This window comes from Engraulis encrasicolus, chromosome 4 (genome assembly GCF_034702125.1).
Source record: "Engraulis encrasicolus isolate BLACKSEA-1 chromosome 4, IST_EnEncr_1.0, whole genome shotgun sequence".
Taxonomy (NCBI): domain Eukaryota; kingdom Metazoa; phylum Chordata; class Actinopteri; order Clupeiformes; family Engraulidae; genus Engraulis; species Engraulis encrasicolus.
The window spans coordinates 4,469,513-4,484,351 of NC_085860.1; the positions used below are offsets into that span (position 1 = coordinate 4,469,513).

The window sequence follows — 14,839 nt, forward strand, 5'->3', positions numbered from 1 at the left end:
ATCTGGGACAAATCCATCCACCCGGTCAGAAGTAATGGGCCAAACAAAAATTCGGCCATCTTGAATTCGGCCATCTTGAAATTGTTGACCTCCAAACTCGAATCAGTTCATGAACCTGCCCTAGAGCATTCACACACCAAATCTGGGACAAATCCAAACATCCGTTCAGAAGTTATCGCGTTAACACGAAAGACCTTACGCGGCGGACGCGGCGGCGGCGGTGCACGCAAAACCATTACATCCCCGACGCTCCGCGTTTCGGGGATATAATTAGCACACCCCACTTCAAAGAACAGCTAAATCCATTGGCTAAATCTTATTTATTGAACAAACATTCGATGAGTTTATGGTGCAAGGCCTTTCAACATTCCAGTACATTATCAATTGATGAATCAAGCTCACCTAAATGAAATGTGATCAGCCTTTTTTTTTTTTTTTTAAAGCACAAAAAATTTTCAACCCTTTAATGTAAAACGCATACTAAGTGAAACTGAATTAAGAAAAGAAATAAACATACTAAAGTTTTATATGAAGAAATTCAAGCGAATTTCATGTAGGACTATTCACATTTCACAAGCATTCCTTGATGGCCAGGGTGGACTTCACAAATCCAAACACAATCTCCCTATAGGATCAAAAAATAAGAAGGCACTCCAAATTAAAATGCCTTTATTAATATGACAGCTACATGGACATATTAAAAACAAGGCCCACGCGTAGCGGCATGAGTGCCTTCTTCAGGGCACTGAATTTTTTCAGATGTTTATTTCTACCATTTATGCTACCCACAAATTATACCTTTTCCATTAATATACACTAGCACCAATTTCTTAACATTAAGTGCGACTTGTAAATGTACATTTTTCATACACGACTGGGTAGATAATCACCATGTCCACCATTTTGAATTACCAGTCATAGACGTCTTTAGGCATAGACAAGTTTCTTTGTGAATATTTCAAGGTACACTGTGCCGGAAATGGTCAAAAAAAAAGTACTGCAACTATGCTGCTCATTGAAACTGGGCTGTCTATTGCCAAATTTGACATTTTCATGAAAGTTAAGTAATAAACTAAGATTTTCTAGTAGGCCTATGACCCAAGTGCAGTCATTTTTGCAACTAAAAATTGCTATTTCTAAAAATTGCTATTTCAAAATGGCTGACCATGGAGAAGATCCCCTTTTTCATGTATGAAAAGTGCAATTTTTCCAGTCATAAAGAATACTTAGAATTCGATGGTGGTGGTAAGTATTCATGAAAAAGGTTACATTAGTGAATGGGTGGCATGAATTCTGGAAATAAACAGCTAAAAATCTCACACAGTGTACCTTTAAAAAAATGTGAAATTTGTGAATGGGAAACATACGTTTTGAAAATAAACTATTAAGATTGCATACTCTACCTTTAAGGAATCACTGGCCTTTTATTCAGCTTTCACTTTCTTTTCTACTAAAAGTGAGAGACATTTTTTCGATTACCAGAAGCAGAATCAGTGCAAGGCCATCATTGCAATCAGTATGACGTCTAATGATTTAGGTAGGCGGGTCTACCATATTATAGATTTAGGCAATACGTATAAGCAGATCTGAAAACATGTAGTAGTTCTTTGCCCTTTACAGATGGTGAACAAGTTATTCAGATTTCACTTTCTTCTTAAATAAGACTGAGAGGCATTTCTTGATGATCAGGAAGACAATCAGTAGAAAGAGGAGAAGAGCAGTCATCAGTGTCAGTATTACGTCTACAGAATGATAAACAATCCAGGACATCCTGAAGGACTGTGTGCGAAGGTGAGAGGCGCCTCCATTCCTCATCACAAACTCGATCCAGAAGATGGCGCGGTCCAGAGGCTTCATGGGCTGGTCATGGTGGATCCTGGAGAGCTGCTGCATGTTCTCCCTGTAGGATGGTTCATGCATTACCTCCCTTAGTGCCTCCACAAACACTGCTCTGTCCATGGTGGTAATGTCCACCACTTTTGCTGTTCCTCTCGCTACCATCTTAGATAGATTGTCAGGTTGATCCCACACTAAAGGCAAGCCAACTATGGGAACACCGTGGTATATGGCCTCCTGGACACCATTGGTGCCTCCATGAGCTACAAACACTTTCGTCTTTGGGTGGCCCAGTAGGTCATTTTGGGGCAGCCAGTCGACCAGTAAGGTATTGTTGCCAAGAGTGGATGGTTTTGGCCCTTGGTGTCTCCAAATGACCTTTTGAGGAATCTGAGCAAAAGCAGCAGCTATCTCCTCAGTGATGTCACTTGGGAGCTTACGAAACATAGTTCCCATGGACATGATGATGACTCCGTGTTCCCCTGAACTTTGGACAAACTCTTCCAGGTCAACAGGAAGTGGTTTAGCAGGTTTGCATTGAAACCCGCCCATGTACACCACATTGGGCATAGTCGGGCGTGGGAACTCAAAGGTGAAATCATACCTCACAAGCCAGATGTCGGCATCCTGGAACAGGGAGAAATAGTCGACGTCAGGGCCAAAGTAACGTTTGGTGAGAGCACTGTAGTGGGAGTCAAATAATTGTTTGAAATAGTACTGACTGAACACATACATCATTATATTTTGCAGTCTTTGAGAGAAAGTCATCTTGTCCGTCAGCTCAGCCCCTATGGGAATGTATGAGAGAGGGAACGGGGCGATGGCATGGTGAACGTCTCCAAACAGAGTCCATCTAACATTCATCACCAGTGGCAGATGAAGCCGGTGTGCGAGGAACACCCCACCTCCTAAAGTAGGATCCGTCAGAACCAAGTCGTATTTTGCATCATGGAGTGACCTCATAAGACTCTCATCTTCAAACATCGTAGTCACCATTGTACAGCTATCCTTGTGAATTTCTGAGAACCGCTCTAGAAATAGTCTTGCCATTTCTGAATCAGACTTGCCTTTCATTCGTTCATTCAAAAATGTTAATCCCAGGTCATCCGCCACATCCTGATTAAACTGGCCCATTGGGATGGTGAGCGAGGTATAGAGAGGAGACTCTCCTTTAATGTACCAACTGCTTGACGGTCTCACTACGGTGATGTCATGTCCTCTGGAGTGCAGCTCCTCAATGATGACCTTCATGTTCACCCAGTGGCTGGCATCTAAAGGAAACACCAGCACTTTGCCTCCAGTGGACACAGACAAGAAGACAGACAGTGCCGCCAGGACTAGCAGCAGATGGCCGAGCATCCTGTGTCAGTTGCTTCTTCCTCTTCACTCGGACAGGAGAGAAGTTGATTGTAGTCTGAATACTACAGGAACATAAAGACAATAAAAAAAACGATCTTTGTTAGACAAAGCAGGAAATTCAGTCATAAGGAATGAAGTCTGACATGAGAAACTTTTTCAGTTTTTCAGTTGCATACACATAGCCTAACTTCAAGCGATCTTGATATCATTGATTAATTGCCCCTTGTGATCGCATTAGAAATTGATATGGAACGTTAAAGTGTGCATACTGAGTGACCAAGTGCATCTTGTCATGTCTGTGAAGCCCCTTGAATATCTGAATGGGAGACAGTGCACAGACCTGGTGCTAGCTCAGTCTCATTATGCAGGAGTGAGATTTGTTTTCAAGTTCACATTTTTGTATGGACGGATTGCACACTGCACAACATGCATCTCTGGGCTAGAGACGCTCAGTGTTGCTGCACACTGAAACGCCCCACCCCACTTCCTTCCGAATAGGACATTGATTGCATTATTTGCTGGTTTCAGAATGATTAAATATTTACCAATGCAAAACCAGTTGTGGATTAGAGAGGGAAGCAAACTAATTAGTTTCAGGGTTTTAAAGGTATGTTTGTTTTGGAGACTCGCAAATGGTGTTTTGCTTTTGTAAAGCTGGCAGCTGCATCGGGACACATCTGGGCCGCAGTCCACCAGTTGAATAGGCCATAGAAGCAACAATTCATTTGGATCCAACTAGTGGTTGTGGATTCTGATGCTCGAACGCAGTCGTTTCCCTGAGGGCAGCCTTTCAAACATGGAATAGCTGGGATGGAAGGTGTCTCATAACACAAGGTCTATTATTATGTAATGCTTAAAATGAAATACCAGAACAATGTGCATCATCTTGACAACTGCCAAAGAATGTAAAATTGACCATATGCAGCAGACGTAGGGTACACATAGGCTTCATAGGATACTCAGAAAAGTAAAGGGCTTAAACTGGGGTCATCCCTATGTTTCCCGGGTCCCATGTTCTCCACGAGCGGGGAAATTAGGACCCTTTAAAGAAAAAATGGGTTCTATGTTCCCTGCTGCTTCCAAGTACACTGCTGCCGCATGGTAAAGCGCAGGTTGTTGTTGCACCTGTGACAGGTTAGGTTTAGGGATAGTTTTGGTCAGGGCACAAATGTACAATTCCGAATCATTGCATTATTGACAGGCTAGGTTTAGGGATGGTTTTGGGAAAGGCACAATTTGAAAGCTCGGAAACATTGCCTTACTGACAGGTTACGTTTAGGTATGGTTTTGGGAAGGGTTAGATACAATGAGGGGAACATAGAACCTTTTTTTTTTTTTTTAAAGGGTCCCAAGTTCCCCGGGTCCCATACAAAGTCTGGGGAACATAGGACGCTCCCCAATTGGGAATGCCTGGCTGCATGCGCACTCACCTGTGTACAAAACAACCAGAACCCATGTATATCAATGGTCAAAATGGAGTGTTTCTTGTTTCTGCATCCATTTCAGCAGGTCAGTTTAGTGCTATTGTAATTGAGGCCATCTGTGCTGGTTCACCACTCTGAGCTTGAATCCAAAACCAGTCAACACTCCAGTTCAGGCATTTTCATTTGCTTATAGAACAGCCAGATTTATTTTTTACAAAATAACCACTGGCACTTAAAATTTTGAATCCTATTTCTGAATATGTTCGTATTGTGATTTCACACCACCAGTTTCAACGCAGCAGTGCAGCAATCCACAGTACACTATCAATTGAAAATCCTGGGCTACGCAGGCTAAGAAAGCAAGCTCACCGAATGAAATGTGGTAAGCTTCCAAGACCAGCAAAAACATTTTTCAACCACATTTTTATGCTGAAAGCATATGGAACAATGGACAAAAGACAAAGAAACAACAGTAATGCTTGACATGAGGTAATTCAAGTGAATTTATTCACATTTGAACAGCATTTCTTGATGCTCAGGGTGGACTTCACAAGACCAAATACAATCTGATCAAAAGTATGGATTTTTTAGAAGTTTATTTCCAGAATTTGCTACCTTTTCACCAATGTTAGCTTCTTCATTACCACCACCATGAATTTCCAAGCATGAATTGTGACTTGTAAATGTATAGGTAGCTCTTCTCCATGTCCGCCATTTTGAATTCATCTTTGGCTGCAAAATTTACTGTACTTTGGCCAGAATAGTACATACAAGATTATTAATAGCCTAAATATTTATGAAATTATTACATTTTGAATGTGCAGCAAAATACATGTGTGACTGTCTACATGTACTCTGTGACATTATTGTCAATCTATGATTGTGCACATATCTCATATTGCTTGACCACCTAGTCTAAAGCAAGTACAACTGCCTTGTCACTGCTACACAAACCTTAAAGGACCACTTCAGTCAATTTCAATGCTGTTGTATTGCTTATGCCCCGTGTACATCAAGTGCTACCAACGCGACCCAGGTAGCTGGGGTGGTTGAAGAAATTTCGCCATGAATTCGTTTTATTCGCTCTGGACGCTGCACTGACATGTTTGATTCAGCTAATCACATAACGGCTCTGTCTTGACAGCCTGGGACATTCCTCGATATGAACGTTCCGATTGGTTTTCGCCGAACCGCGTCATAGCGAATTCGAAGATTCGCTTCAGTTTAATCGTCAAAATTCGCCCTGGTCGCTCAAGAAGCTTCGCTCCTGGCGAATTCGCTCTGGTAGCTTTATTCGCCTTCCCTCCATAGAGAAACAATGACTTCCGCCGCGCAGGTCGCTTAGTTTGCCTTCGATGTACACGGGGCATTACGCTACCCTTGACTTTTCAGTACCCGGTGATGCCATATTTTTCGGCTCAGCCCTTTCCAAGATCTGAGCTATTCTAATGGGGGCAGCTTTTGTTTACATTTAAAAAATTCTTAACACAGGCCTACTCAAAATATTTTCCAAAAGATCACTGGTTGCCAGTTGTCTGCTTATGTTGCATAACCTTTTGGATGTTTTAGGGAACAAATCAAGATGTATTTTTTTTCTATAAACAAATACCTGCCCCCATTACAATGACCAGGATCTCTGAAAAGGCTGAAGGGAAAAAAATCTCAGGTACTGACAAGTCTGGAAAGAATTCTGGACAGAAAAAAAACATCTACTATCACTGTACTATCATATAGAAGTAGGCTATGGTATATTTCGTCTGGACAATGCTAATTCTTTTCAAAACTGCTCTTCCATTTTTTTTATTACAAAGTTATCTTCCTCACACCGCACTCCTCCGTCAGAGAGAGTAGAGAGAGAGAGGTTCCATTGGCCCATTGTTTCCGGGTTCTATTATTGCAATGGGGAGGGGGGGAAACCCCCCTTTAGGCAGACCTAGGCAGACCTAAGGACTGTTCTATTCAATGCTAGGAGCATTATGACACGCCCCTTTAGGCAGACCGGAACCTGGTCACGTTAGGTGCCCATAGAAACCTATTATGTTGGCATATCTCTATATACTTAAAGAATCTCTGCCTCCGTCTTGTTGGTGCATCTCTAAAGTAATCAAGTAAATAGGGAATAGATCACACTCAGTTATTTCTTCTTCCTTTGAGTGAAGAACTGAGCAACTGAGTACGATATATTCCCTATTTATTTTTTTAAATTATAAGTGATCTTGCCCCTCCCCTTAAGCAATTTGTGAGTCTGAGCAGATCCACAAATAATACAAGGACTACAAGAGCGTCATCTAGAGGGGACTGCTTAAGTGTGTTTAGAAATTCCACTTTTGGCCAAAGTGCCTTCTCAGTAAACACATCAGGGCTATGGAATAGTATTCCTGTAATTATCAAAGAAACACATTCAGTAGTTTTAAATCAGGTCATAAGAAATTGATAAAAGCAGGGCAGCACTGTGGACATTTTGGTCATTGATCTTGTGTTTTTGTGTCATTGTGTTTACTTTATCATATATCATATTTTTTGTTTCTTTAGTTTATCTTTTTAATCATGTATGCCTACTTGCCCCTGCAATATACTGTAGGCCTGTAATTGCACACAGTACACCCATTACTTGTTTTGTCATATTTTTGTGGTATTATTCATTTTAATCCTCTATTTAACTCAACACCACTTCCTGTCAGGGACTACAGATGAAAATCAGCCTCGTGGCTATAATCTGGCTCAATTATATGTTGTGCACTGTCCCTGCTACATAAACACTGAACAAAACTAAACTATAATGGCCTACTATTCAGGTTTCATTTTCTTCCTAACTAAGACTGAGAGGCATTTCTTGATGATCAGGAAGACAATCAGTAGGAAGAGGAGAAGAGCAGTCATCAGTGTCAGTATTACGTCTACCGAATGGTAAACAATCCAGGACATCCTGAAGGACTGTGAGCGAAGGTGAGAGGCGCCACCGTTCCTCATCACAAACTCGATCCAGAAGATGGCACGGTCCAGAGGCTTCATGGGCTGGTCATGGTGGATCCTGGAAAGCTGCTGCATGTTCTCCCTGTAGGATGGTTCATGCAGCACCTCCCTTAGCGCCTCCACAAACACTGCTCTGTCCATGGTAGCAATGTCCACCACCTTTGCTGTTCCTTTCGCTACCATCTTGGATAGATTGTCAGGTTGATCAAAAACCAAAGGCAAGCCAACTATTGGAATACCATGGTAGATGGCCTCCTGGACACCATTGGTGCCTCCATGAGCTACAAACACTTTGGTCTTTGGGTGGCCCAGCAGGTCATTTTGGGGCAGCCAATCCACCAGTAAGGTATTGTTGCCAAGAGTGGATGGTTTTGGCCCTTGGTGTCTCCAAATTACCTTTTGGGGAAGCTGCGCAAAAGCAGCAGCAATCTCCTCAGTGATGTCACTTGGGAGCTTACCAAACACAGTTCCCAAGGACATGATGATGACTCCATGTTCCCCTGAACTTTGGACAAATTCTTCCAGGTCAACAGGAAGTGCTTTAGCAGGTTTGCACTGAAACCCACTCATGTACACCACATTGGGCATAGTCGGGCGTGGGAACTCGAAGGTGAAGTCATTCCTCATGAGCCAGATGTCGGCATCCTGGAACAGGGAGAAGTAGTCGACGTCAGGACCAAAGTAACGTTTGGCGAGAGCAGTGTAGTGGGGTTCAGTCATTTGACTGAAATGGGACTGACTGATCACATAAATCATTACATTGTGCAGTCTTTGAAAGAAAGTCATCTTGTCTGTCAGCTCAGCCCCTGGAAAGGGGATGTATGAGAGAGGGGACGGGGCAATGGCGAGGTGAGCCTCTCCACGCACAGTCCATCTCACATTCAACACCAGTGGCAACTGAAGCCGGTGTGCAAGAAACACCCCACCTCCAAAAGCAGGATCCGTCAGAACCAGGTCGTATTTTGCATCCCGGAGTGACATCATAAGACTCTCATCTTCAAACATCATAGTCACCATTGTACAAATATCCTTGTGCATTTCTGAGAACCGCTCCACTACCAAATTTACCATTTCATAATCTAATTAATTACAGAATTTGTAATTAATTAATCTAATTAATCGCACTTACTCGTATGTTCTTTTCATGACTTGAAACAATAATAATAATAATAATAATAATAATAATAATAACAACAACAATAACAATAATAATAATAATAATTACAATAGGCCTATAAGCCCTATGATGTACTAATATGTTAAAATAGGCCTGGTAAACAGAGTTAGTGAATAAATAAGCTACATTAGCCAACACAAAAAATGAGTCTACAGTATCTTATCTATCTATCTATCTATCTATCTATCTATCTATCTATCTATCTATCTATCTATCTATCTATCTATCTATCTATCTATCAGAAAAGGTCAGAGTTCAAGGAAATGGGAACACCCCCTGATGAAACCGATGACGTGCATTCATTCCCTTTTTGTTTACATTTTGGGGAGCTGGATTAGCCAGGAATGATAACTGCACTGAGCTAGCCAATAAACCTTGCTTGGACTAAACATTGATTCTACACCAAAATATTCTATGGATATAAGACAGGACAAGAAAGACTGACTGATGTTAACTTCTCCAAACTATCTGCATGAAAGGTAAGACATCCCAGAGCCATCTAATATCAGAGTTACGCCACTCCCATAGACCTCTATGGACCAATCTTTCCACAGCAATGGCGGCTCTCATGGAGCCTCACGGAGCGTTAACATGGAAATCCCCATTGACTTTAGTTCTATTAGAAGTTACTTAGTTCCAGGAGGTGGCCGTAGAACACAGAAAATGTGGTAAAGGTAATGTAATTTGTTTGTACTTAATCTTTGTTTGGTATGTGATGGTTCTGTGTTAGTTTCCAACGAACAGAAGTTTACTGTTAAGAAACATTTTAATCTACGCGAATCACATCACCAACCGACTTCCTGGTCCCCGGTTTGCGCAACTCTGTTATTAGATGGCTCTGAGACATCCTATCTCTGTAGGCTATAGCGATTGGTTGAAGCTAGAAAACGTCAGTGTCTGAGGTGTCAGTGGAAGTTAGCGATCAAAGTTGTCAACTTGACATCTGTGGCAAAGATTCACATTGGTATTATTTTATTCTGAACGTGGCATGTATCACTCAAATCGCTGTAATCACAACCCAACTTGAGAAGATCATCTTCCAGCACTTGCGATGACTTTGTGCTGTCAAATTGAAATCCCTAGTCTGCGCTGTTGACACTTGCACTGCAGCTTGTGTCATGGGGTAATTTCGGAGCCTGTAATATTTTGATTCTTATGTGCAGCGTGGAAAAGGTAGCAATTATCTATCAAGTGGTTTGATGTTGTAGTGAATAGACAAGTGTTGTCTAGATGAGCAGAAACCTCGGTGAAATTGCGGTAGGCTCTATGTAGTAGCTTGGCTACCGCGGTCACACATCATGAACACAAATATTTGCGTCGTGTGTTTCAAAGCCTGAACAGTCAATTCATTCGTATGCTGGGCTATAGTTGTATGAAAGATTTAAGTAGGCCTACCACAAGTCCAACTATTATACAACTGCCATGGCCAAATCAAATGATAAACTGTCTTGAAATGCGCCTGTATTCATATCAGATGAACCAGCTGCCGAGCGCAGACTTACATCTCGTGATAAAATGCTTTCTAAAAGTTATCAAATAGGCCTATAGACAAATCGATAATGGGAAAAACACCACATTGGGTCTGACATGTTATTAGTTGTATTTAAGATGTAGAGATTGTCTGATTGCTTGTGTTAATTGAAGGAAAATTTCGTTGGTCCACAGCTATTTTTAACTGAACAGCTGTTCGCAGCAATGCAGCGTCAGCTGGCACATCTCGTAATAATTCAAAAATATCTAAAAATAATTAAATACAAACATATGCTTTTGTTCATGAAAAAAGACAGAAAAGTGCTTGTATTTGTTGTATTTATTGTATTTTAGCTTTAGAAGTTGACGGACGGCTTGTATTTATCACGGCGTGAGTGAGTGAATTCAGTTGCCACGCCATGCGCTTAGAACGTATGTCTACCCATAAATAATTAACGCGTTAATGCGCCTTGTAATTAATTAATCGAATTAACGCGTTAAAATGACAGCCCTAGTATATTCATAAGTGCTGATGCCAGTTCATCCGCCTATCCTGATTAAACTGGCCCATTGGGATGGTGAGAGAGGTATAGAGAGGAGACTCTCCTTTAATGTACCAACTGTTTGACTGTCTCACTACGGTGTCATGTCCTCGGGAGTGCAACTCCTCAATGATGACCTTCATGTTCACCCAGTGGCTGCCATCTACAGGAAACACCAGCACTTTGCCTCCAGTGGACACAGACAAGAAGACAGACAGTGCCGCCAGGACTAGCAGCAGATGGCCGAGCATCCTGAGTCAGTTGCTTCTTCCTCTTCACTCGGACAGGAGAGAAGTTGATGGTCTGAATCCAAACATAAAAACAGATTTTTAAAAAAACTATCTTTGTTAATCCAGGCAGGAAATTAAGTCATACGAAGTTTGATGTGTGGAAACATTTAGTAGGGTATTCTGATTTAGATCAGCCTATCTCTTCATAATATCTGTACAGTCCAAACAATGGTGTAATAAAATGATTGTCATATGAATTCCGATTATCTGGTTGTAGTATACTACCAGTCAAAAGTTTACTAAACTTAGTGTATTACCGGTAAAAAATTTAGGGTCACCCCAACATACATTTTTTTTTTCCTGACAATTCATCTTATTCTGTTCCAGTATTGAAAGTTTTGAATCATTTTATTGAGTCATTGCTCTCATTGGTTCTCCCGCAGATGGATGTCACAAAGTTTAATGAAGTAGCATGAAGCGCAAAGGGTCTGCGCGAGAGCCAGGCTAAGAAATGTATGCATTCAACAAACAAGATATTTGATGCTGTAAAAAGTAGCTATGGAATGGTTTAATAGACAATAGATTATATTTAGCATTTTCAAAGCTATACAGAATGTACTAAATGTAGGGCTGGTACAAGATTAAGTAAAATTTCAATCGCATTAATCTATAGGCTTTGAAATTAATTAATCAAATTAATCCCATTTTAATCACATTTAAATATCTGACTTGAGAACAGTGAAAAAAAAATGTTTCACATGGATTTTGAATAATTACAACCAATAAGCTTAGAGAACTCTTCTCAATTTCAGCAGGCTGTTCACCATAAGGTATAATACTGTCCTCCACTAGTCTAATTCAGAACTATGTATCTACTGCAATTAACTTTTTAATCGTGTTAATTAATTTATCGAATCGCGTGATTAATTAATCAAAATTAATGCGTTAATGTAATATGCCCTAACTAAATGTATTATAAACTATTGACTAATCAAAGCATAGACATATTATAGGCATTGAATGGGCTGTGTGGGATTAAACGTTTAATTAGTCACTGTCCTGAGTCAGCCGATGCTTATTTGAGTCATTAGTAAAAGAACGATGACTCTCGCCACCACTTTCACGGTCCGTCCGCTGAGAACCCCAAATGTAACTTTTGGCAAACACTTCTCATATGAAAAATCGCTTTACATATCGTATTCAGATTTGTATAAACTGATGGCATTCAGCCAACTTATTTAGACAACATTTTGAGACAGGCATGCCACGGGCACCGCGCAAACTACATAATTGTGCCCCTTTAATAACAGCTGAGATTCTACAATAATTAACTCAATGTGTGAGATGTATCCAAAATACCCGCCACCAATGAAACCTACAACCCCCATGAATATAAAAGTGGATGTCTGATCCCGTCAAACCGTTTAAAGACACACAATCACGTTTTTCCCCCATTCTCTGACTTAAAATCGTATTTAAACTGTCCGGTTTAAGGTAATATAGGATTATTACAATTATTTCCAAATCGAATAAGGAGAGAAATACATTACACAGTTGATTTAGTATTTTCATCAAACACTGGCTCTTGAACATTTGCAAAAAACATGTCCCAGCAATAAAAGTGCTAATTCTGTCAAAAATCTATTAGCCTACATTTTCATGCACAAAATAAATCCAGGTAATGACCAAGTGGTCTGATAAATAGTTTCATTACTTTTCATGGCTATAAACCTGCCCACACCTTGTAAAAACTGCTGTCCCAAGGACAGACATCATAATTTCCATTGACTAAAACTAAAAATATCACTGATGGAACTGAATAATATCACCATGACAGGCAAGAATGCACATAGTGACTTTAAAACAATATTTACTATTATTTTCTGATTGCTCAAAATGTGTCCCACATATTCATTACCACCGTCAGATATTTTTCAAAAGACAATAAATTCAGGTATGCACAAGGTCATTATCATTACTGAGGACCCCTTTTCAAACTTTTAGCTCTACTGCATACGGTAGGCCTACTTCACCATCACCAAAAGCTCCTCTAAGTTTTCTATTTTCTCCTCCATTTGTTAATTTGTTTGGACACTGGTACTGTCCCAACCAGTAGCGGCTGGTGGCTGGGAAAACAGGCAGGGCAGAAATTTTGGCAATCAAGTATCATTTACGAGTTGCATTGCGTGTGTAGGCAAGACAGGAGAGCATTTACCCACAGTGGTTGGTGTGTTAGTAAAACTCCACCTCCCGTGATACACCGCACTTATCAGGCATGCGCTTTATCTGTTCAACTTCTGTTCTGAAGAAAGCTGTTTTTGACAGTTCTCTCCACAATCACTTTGTTACAATAGGAGAGGTCAGGGAAAGGTCAGTGCATGTAGAGTATACAACACACGACCACATAACACACTCGACACAGCCCAATTGAAAGGATGGCACTGGCTTTAGGGTTGAGACCGCCCATACACGTAATAAGCCAGGTGGAGGTGAACATTGGGGTTGTTGATTGTCACGCCGGGAGTGGGGTGAGAGCCCGCTCATGGCCGACGTGACTCGCTGCACTTGGATTTATTTGTATTGCTGGTGGAAGGACGCGGTGTGCAGAAGAGAAGTGGACCTAGGCCTACTCCTTAATTTGAATGGACTAAGGGCCAAAACATACCAAGGCGGAACGGAACGGTCGCAGGACGGACGCGGTCTTTCTGCTTAGTTTTGGCCGGCGTGCTTTTCTCTGCCTTGCACACTGACAGCGTCGGCGTGCGCGGCCAGTCCTGTTCAAAACCCTCCCCACAGCTAAAGCTAGCATGCTACTTTGCCATTTATTTGAATGAGACACCGCCGGTTGCCGGCGTGAAAAATACGCTCGAGTTCTATTTTCCAAATGCAGCGCGGCGCGGGAGCCGGCTCCGCGCCGCTGACGCCCGACTACCGCCGGTTGGTGTGTAAGGACAGATAGGTTTCAATGTATTTTCACCGACGCCGGTAAAAAACGCGGCCGTTCCGCGACGCTTTACCGCCTTGGTGTGTCAGACCCCTAACGAAATGAACAGCTTGCGGTGGCGGGCTACGTGAGCCGAGGACAGGGTAAAGCCGGGCATACACTGTACGTTATTTTCAGACGTGGGTATTAAGCTCCTGCTCACACTGCATGAGGAAATTTCACGATTTAAAAGTTCATATCTCACGACTCAAGTCCTCACACTATACGAGCCGATGGTCGGATGTGAGCTGAAAGGTCCGCCTGTGCGACATGACGCGTGTTTCCCGGGGCTGCAGAGGAGGGAACATGCACACCTGAGGTGGAGATGAGGATACGATCAAGAGCGAATCGCACGACCCTTTTAACTTGTGCATGTGTAGTGTCAAATCGGGTCATGGCACTGCTTTAACTGCGCGATTTAGTCACGAGGCACGACCAGGATTTCAAACAGTTTTGATTTTCTTGCGACCCTGCGATTGCACGATCGTGAGGCGAAATCGCTTGTCGTTACCCCATGTAGCCTACACTGCACGATGTGAGACTCACAATTGACCTGCGATTGAGCAAGAAATCGGCCCGACTCCCACAAAGTCGTGCGAGTGCCAAATAGGGGCAAAATCGGGGCAAAAGTCGCACAGTGTAAGCCCAGCTTTAGTCGCATCTACAAGATTCCCCCTAATCGGTAAGCTAATGCTAACATTCCTTCCTTGGGTCCACCTAACATGCAACCAGACACTAGTAGCGCACATATGCTTTTCCACATTATTGCGTTACACGTAGTCTAAGGTCTGATTATGGGTAGATGACGTGACGTGTAAATTTGGCTGTCGCAGGCTCTCAAAATT

At 41.8% G+C, this 14,839-nt stretch overlaps 2 protein-coding genes across 2 annotated transcripts in view; both read right to left on the minus strand.

Annotated features, from left to right (window-relative positions):
* Positions 1-308: 308 nt before the first annotated feature.
* LOC134447217 (UDP-glucuronosyltransferase 2A1-like) overlaps positions 309-14,839 on the minus strand; it is a 30,595-nt gene continuing 16,064 nt past the window's right edge. The window contains exon 2 of the mRNA XM_063196574.1: positions 309-3,257. Within this exon, the coding sequence (XP_063052644.1) occupies positions 1,633-3,195 (1,563 nt within the window). The 5' untranslated portion in view covers positions 3,196-3,257 and the 3' untranslated portion in view covers positions 309-1,632. The remainder of the gene's footprint in view (positions 3,258-14,839) is intronic.
* On the minus strand, positions 6,699-8,653 carry LOC134447218 (UDP-glucuronosyltransferase 2A3-like). The gene has a single exon (XM_063196575.1). It carries the CDS (start codon positions 8,628-8,630, stop codon positions 7,407-7,409), a length of 1,224 nt encoding a protein of 407 aa, XP_063052645.1. The 5' UTR covers positions 8,631-8,653; the 3' UTR covers positions 6,699-7,406.